At 35.5% G+C, this 6627-nt stretch overlaps 1 protein-coding gene across 1 annotated transcript in view; it reads right to left on the minus strand.

Moving 5' to 3' along the window:
• Positions 1 to 5926: 5926 nt before the first annotated feature.
• LOC108377054 (uncharacterized) overlaps positions 5927 to 6627 on the minus strand; it is a gene marked incomplete at its 5' end in the record, with an annotated part of 1499 nt that continues 798 nt past the window's right edge. The window contains one exon of the mRNA XM_017633321.1: positions 5927 to 6312. Coding sequence (XP_017488810.1) covers positions 5927 to 6312 — 386 coding nt within the window. The remainder of the gene's footprint in view (positions 6313 to 6627) is intronic.

Genomic DNA, 6627 nt, shown 5'->3' on the forward strand with positions numbered 1-6627 from the left:
ACTCATAGAATTCAACCTTGAGTACCAAAGGAACATGATGCATATCCGGAGATGAGACTGGAGAGAAACACTCAGACATACTAAAGTTTAGGATATCACTGACAAAGATTATATCCAAAATTCTATCGAGCATGTTCTTGAAGTTATTTACTTGCAGTAGATTTAAATTTAAAATATTATCAATAAAATGAGATTCATATAGGGTGCAGATATTAGTAGGAATAAGACCAGAGTTACAATAGTTTTGAGACCAATTAAGATTACAAAGATTAAAATCTCCCAATATACAGATATGATTGTCACCTAATTTATTAACAGCTAAGGATACAATGTTATCAGCATGCGCACTATACAGATTATCCGCACTATTAGGTGGAATGTATGAAGCAACAGTGAATAACGTATCAAATAAATTAGAGCTGGTCAAACTGACACACAGCTGGTCTAGTAGGGAGTCATCATTATCCAGTGTAATCAGCGACGCTCGATACTTGCGCTGCACAGCAAATAAAACCCCACCACCTCTAGCACGACCCGTTTTATTGGAATCTCTGTCCTTACGATAGACAACAAAAAGATTGTTGTCAAAGAACTCCTCATCAAAGAAATTATCACTTAACCATGTCTCAACTATGACAAAGACGTCGTTCTCCAACTGCGAGCTATAACGTTTAACCTCATGCCATTTAGTTCTAAGTCCAGAAGCATTTTGAAAGTAGACATTCAATTTTTTTTTAGATTGTGACGAAGTTCTATAGTCAGTTACAAAGCTTTCTGTTGGTTTCCCCCTCTCGGTAAAAAACGAAAGGGACGTACGTTTACACCCACCGGCCAAAGATCAGCTGGCATCAGATTTTCATAGAACGAGCTGGGAGCACCAAGTTTGAAGTTCACTCTCCGAATGGAATTATGATCAACATTATTTTTGATTAAATGATTGCATAAAAGCTGGCCCTTACTAATGTTGGCATGATTTGATACGTACTCAATTATGTCATCAGCAGCGACAGATGGCTGAAATGATGATAAGTGCAGCCACTTCATACTATCAGCAACTTTCAATTCAGAGTTTGAGCTGGAGCCAGCAATGGTCGCTGCTTCAACTCAGATGCTTAGAAGACGATGAATCCGGTGCCGGCATTAGTACAGTAGCGCCAAGAACAACAGCGTCAGAATAAGATAATTTCTTAGACGAACCGCCAGCAGCAGCAGAGGCAGCGTCGGCGATTGTAGTTGACGCGTCGGGTTTCTTAGACAAAACATTAGTTCGTTCATTTGACAAAGCGTTGGAGCGTTACGTAGCAGTAGACAGAAACGAATTAGCAGGTGAAAGAGAATTACCGATAGATACATCAGCAGCAGCAGCGGAAGCGACAGCGTTTGAAGTAGACGCGTCGGGAGAAGCAGTAGTAGAGAGAGGGCAATTGCTAAGAGTAAATCAACAGCGCCAACACTCACTGCAGGAGAAGCATTAGTATTTATTATAATAAAATTAGTATTATTGCACATCTACAGGCCCTGTAATTTGAGACCTCACTTTTGAAAATAGAACGCATGACGATAGTTTATATGTACATACCTATGTAAATGCCACAAGAACCCGAATTTTCAAATTCAAGCTACATTTACAGTGAAAGTAAGAAAGTTATCCAAAGATAAATTGCATTTTTGAATTTAGCCTCCTCAATTTTACTAAAAAGCGAATTTTCTTTTCCGTCCAGAATTCTATTTTTGCCAACATTTCATATGGAAGGGAAGCACTGTTCACCGGGTAGACTCTCATTTAAATCATTGAGGTAGAGCGAGAAAAGTACTGGACAAACACCCTTGTCTTACACCATGGTTGACAGGAAAGGACTCGGACAACTCGTTGTTGAGCCGAACTTGGTTTATTGTATCTTCATATAAGTATTTCAATCATATGACTCGACAATCGGTATGATGATAGTTTATAAAAATGTAAAACAGGAATTGTGTCGATCGCGCAAGATAACTCAACAAAGAATGCGAAGGTTTTCCGTTTGGCCTCTCAATTCAGTTCAACTACGCGGAAACCAGCCTGAAACTCGTTTAAAACGTTGTTGCAGTCAATCCATGCATAGATACGGTTAAGCAAGATACCAGTGAAAATTGTTTATAGTGTATTAAATTTTAGTATAATAAAGTGCAAGTTTAAAGTATCTGGGACTTACCGTTTTTTTTTTCGCAATTTTTTTCTTTTGGCGGTGTCAGTAATTTTCTTCTATACGAGCAAAATCAACTTTTTTTCTGGGTATTAGACCAAACCAATTTTTTGAAGGGATTGACATAAGTCAAAAAATTATTTCTCCGACTTTCGAAGTTAGCCTCCGAAATCGAGATATGGGCTTTCGAAGTTCAAAATTGGAACTTTGATAAACAATTATACGCAAGCTATCCCTGCAGAAAAAAATCATCAATTTATAAAAAATAACCCACTTGTAGTTAGCTTTTTTGCGGGATTTCTACAAAATATATAACCAGTAGTTAGCTACAAAAAGCTAACTTGAAACTAGTTGACAAGTAATGCAGGAGTAATGACGGAGATTATTTTCTTTAAACGCGTTTGTATTTAAATATCCTGCACTTCGCAAATACTTTTTCGAATTAAGGGAAAATAAAAGGAAGATCGAAATTTCATATTATCATTTTGAAGTTATTTCTGACGAAGTTCGAATATGGGACCAGCGACAGCAGAATATGGAAACAAATATAAAATGTAATAAAATAAATAAAGTAAATAAAAATAAAAAAAATATTTTGTTTTTCAATTGACATTTTATGTCCAAAAGTAGTTAGTTACAAGTTAGTTACATCAAATGCAGAGGTAACCACCCTTGACTACATCTAATGCAGAGGTAACCCACCCTTGACTATTTCGCGGCCATCGCTATAGAAATATAGTTAGCTTTCGTCAAAGAAAATATACAGATAATGAGTGACTTTTAGCTCCTTTCTAATTAACTTAAAGTTAGTATATAGTTATATACATTTCCTGCAGGGATACTTTAGGGGTTTGCCCGATTTAAAAAATATTCAAGGCGGTACTTAAGGAGGCTAAGCACAATGTGTATACCAAATTTGGTCGACATCGGTGAAGTAGTTTTTAAGATACGAATATATCATATAAGAGGGCGTTGCCACCCCCATTTTCCTAAAATTTTTGGAAAAAACAATTTTTTGCTAAAGAGCGATTGTAGGTATCAATTTTGAATAAATATTGATGAAATACTTAGTCACACTGCTCAAAAAATCTGAAAGTCCGGTACATAAACTATATAAATTCAATTAATAAAAAAATCCTAACTTCGACAATTTTTATGCGATTGCAATAAATGAGATATTTATCAGTTTATTTGAAAATAGATTTAGTTTTAGATAGTACTTCACATTTTTAAATTGTAGAAATTATCGATGTTCAAAATTTAAAAAATTAAGAGAAATATGGCATGGGTCACGCCAAGTCTGACAATAGATTATTATATACCATTTTAATGGCCCATATATCCTCTTCTCAGATCGTATTTGATCTTTGAAATCGAATCAAAAATAGTTATTCAAAACTCATAAATCTACAAACTCGTATTTTCTGACCTAAATTACCAGTAAAAAAAAGCAAGGATATTTCTCATAAAAATTAATAAAATTAGAGGGTAGGGTTTGAAATTTACAAAAAAAAGCATTTTCTATGGACACCCATAGTATAATTGTTTTATTACAGGGGACCAAATTCACAAAATTAAACTTAATAAAAGTAAAATTATATCACAAAACACTTTACTTCACATTTCATAAAAATGAGTCGAACCTCTATTTGCATGAAAGATATATGATCCCAATTGCTTCACATTCGTGTTCCCTTATTTTCATTTTGACGCATTTGACGCAATGTTGATTCTAGGATTGTTGACATATTCAAAAATATCGCTCTTCGATATATCGAAATTAGGGATGTTGCGAATGTGGAATTTTAGACATCCGCGGATGCGAATGCGGATGCGGATATTTAAAAGCTAACATCTCCGTATGTGGATGCGAATGCGGATGTCATGTATTTTTAAGAAATAATTAAGGTGGGTAAATTAGGTGATTTAGGTAAATAAAAAATCGAATGGTTAATAGCACTGTAGGTAAATTTTAAGGTTTTGAAATATTAGAGCTAAACGGCCAAATACGTAAACTTAATTTTGAACTCTAGATTACGATGGCGTTTTCAGAAAATCAGTATCACGTCAAAATTTTGAGATATATAGGGGGGAAGTTTTAGAGTTCTGAATTTTTCGTCGTTTAAAACACTGTGCTCAGGTTTTGATTTTTTTTCTGGCCAAAGGTTTTGATAACTGATCTTACTTAACTGGGAACTTTTCAATTCAATGGTGTTCTCCGTTTTTACAGATCGGCTATAGTTTTCGAGATAGCGGTGCTTGAAGATCTGCTTAAATTTTAGGTTTATTGTTAATAATTACCTCAGTTTTAAGGTTATTTTACTATTTGCGCGTGACTGTATTTTGATATTACCTTAGCTATTTCTGAAAATCGTGGAAATCGGTTCACTATAACATATAGCTCCCATACAACTGATTGTTCAGATATGTGGTTTTGCGGTGCAACTCATATTTTATTTCGTAATATGTTTTTATAATATTAGTTTATATACTATTTGGACCTAAATTTGGGTTCTCTTTAATCCCGTTTTGGCATATTTTGCTATTTTCTATTCCTCGAATTACTTTTTTAATATCCTTTGCCTCCTGCGGTCGACCAGCAAAAGTCCGCCAACATTGAATTCAATCGTTTTCCAGCGAATCGGTCCTGAAAACATATAATGGATTGGTGAAATCTCTCTCCTACCTCGTCGGTTTCTGTTGAACGCTGTTGCTCGTAAAAGTCAAAGTGACTGTGTAGCATGTGGATTTTAAGCGACATGTGCACATCAAAGGCGTCAAAAGATTCCATCAAGTTCGCAATAAAAATGGCATATTCTGGTGAAAGATTTGTACACAGAACGTGTTTAATTAAAGCCCGAACTGCATCCCATTCAACGGCTGCTGTGCCATCAAGAATTTCCAAGAAGCCTTGATCCTTCATTAATCTTCTGATGTCCGGCCCATTAAGCACACCTGAAATAAAAATTATAGGGTTCTNGTCTATATCTATCTCGATTCGTTTTGCCTGTTACAAACAACCGTTATGTGAACAAAGTTATAATACCCTTGTGCACAAGTGCGCTCGGGTATAAAAATAAAAGCAATAAAATATATGAGCGAAAATCTCTCAAATGGGCCAACCACAATTGGACGGTCAAGATATTTTCGCACAAATCACTTTATTCGGTTTACAACCACTTGAGAGATTTTCACTCATATACAATCAAAAAACTACCTTCACGGATTTTTTCAACGGAAAGTTTTGGAAAGGCATTATTTTTCAAATATAGGAANTCACTCATATACAATCAAAAAACTACCTTCACGGATTTTTTTCACCGGAAAGTTTTGGAAAGGCATTATTTTTTCAAACATAGGAATGCAGTTTCGTTGACTCTAACCAACTATTTGATGTAATTCTTAACAACACCGAGCGCTATCAAGGGCTCGTGAACTATATTGAATTGACCAATCGATTGTTCCTTTCTTTTTGGCTAATCACGTTTGGTATAGTGATTGCATTTGGCTCTACTATCNGATATTACCTTAGCTATTTCTGAAAATCGTGGAAATCGGTTCACTATAACATATAGCTCCCATACAACTGATTGTTCAGATATGTGGTTTTGCGGTGCAACTCATATTTTATTTCGTAATATGTTTTTATAATATTAGTTTATATACTATTTGGACCTAAATTTGGGTTCTCTTTAATCCCGTTTTGGCATATTTTGCTATTTTCTATTCCTCGAATTACTTTTTTAATATCCTTTGCCTCCTGCGGTCGACCAGCAAAAGTCCGCCAACATTGAATTCAATCGTTTTCCAGCGAATCGGTCCTGAAAACATATAATGGATTGGTGAAATCTCTCTCCTACCTCGTCGGTTTCTGTTGAACGCTGTTGCTCGTAAAAGTCAAAGTGACTGTGTAGCATGTGGATTTTAAGCGACATGTGCACATCAAAGGCGTCAAAAGATTCCATCAAGTTCGCAATAAAAATGGCATATTCTGGTGAAAGATTTGTACACAGAACGTGTTTAATTAAAGCCCGAACTGCATCCCATGCAACGGCTGCTGTGCCATCAAGAATTTCCAAGAAGCCTTGATCCTTCATTAATCTTCTGATGTCCGGCCCATTAAGCACACCTGAAATAAAAATTATAGGGTTCTAAAAGCATAAAATATAACAAGTAAGAAAGTCTAAGTTCGGGCGGAGCCGAACATTAAATACCCGGCGCAAGTATTAAATATATGTTTTCCACCTTTCCGAAAGCTACCGCTACATGATAAGCCGGGGTGTATACATTTTAAGTAAATTAGCGTCCTTAAATTTCGAAATATTGAAATTTCAAGCATATCTGAAATTTACCGTTATATGAAAAGCGGCCTCAATTTTAGTCCGATTTCAACAATTTTCAACGGTTTGCTTTTATGTGGCAAGCACAATAACCATACCGAGCT

The sequence above is a fragment of the Rhagoletis zephyria genome, unplaced genomic scaffold, assembly GCF_001687245.7.
Source record: "Rhagoletis zephyria isolate East Lansing unplaced genomic scaffold, Rhagoletis_zephyria_1.1 Rzeph_scaffold_11386, whole genome shotgun sequence".
In the NCBI taxonomy this organism is placed as follows: Eukaryota; Metazoa; Arthropoda; class Insecta; order Diptera; family Tephritidae; genus Rhagoletis; species Rhagoletis zephyria.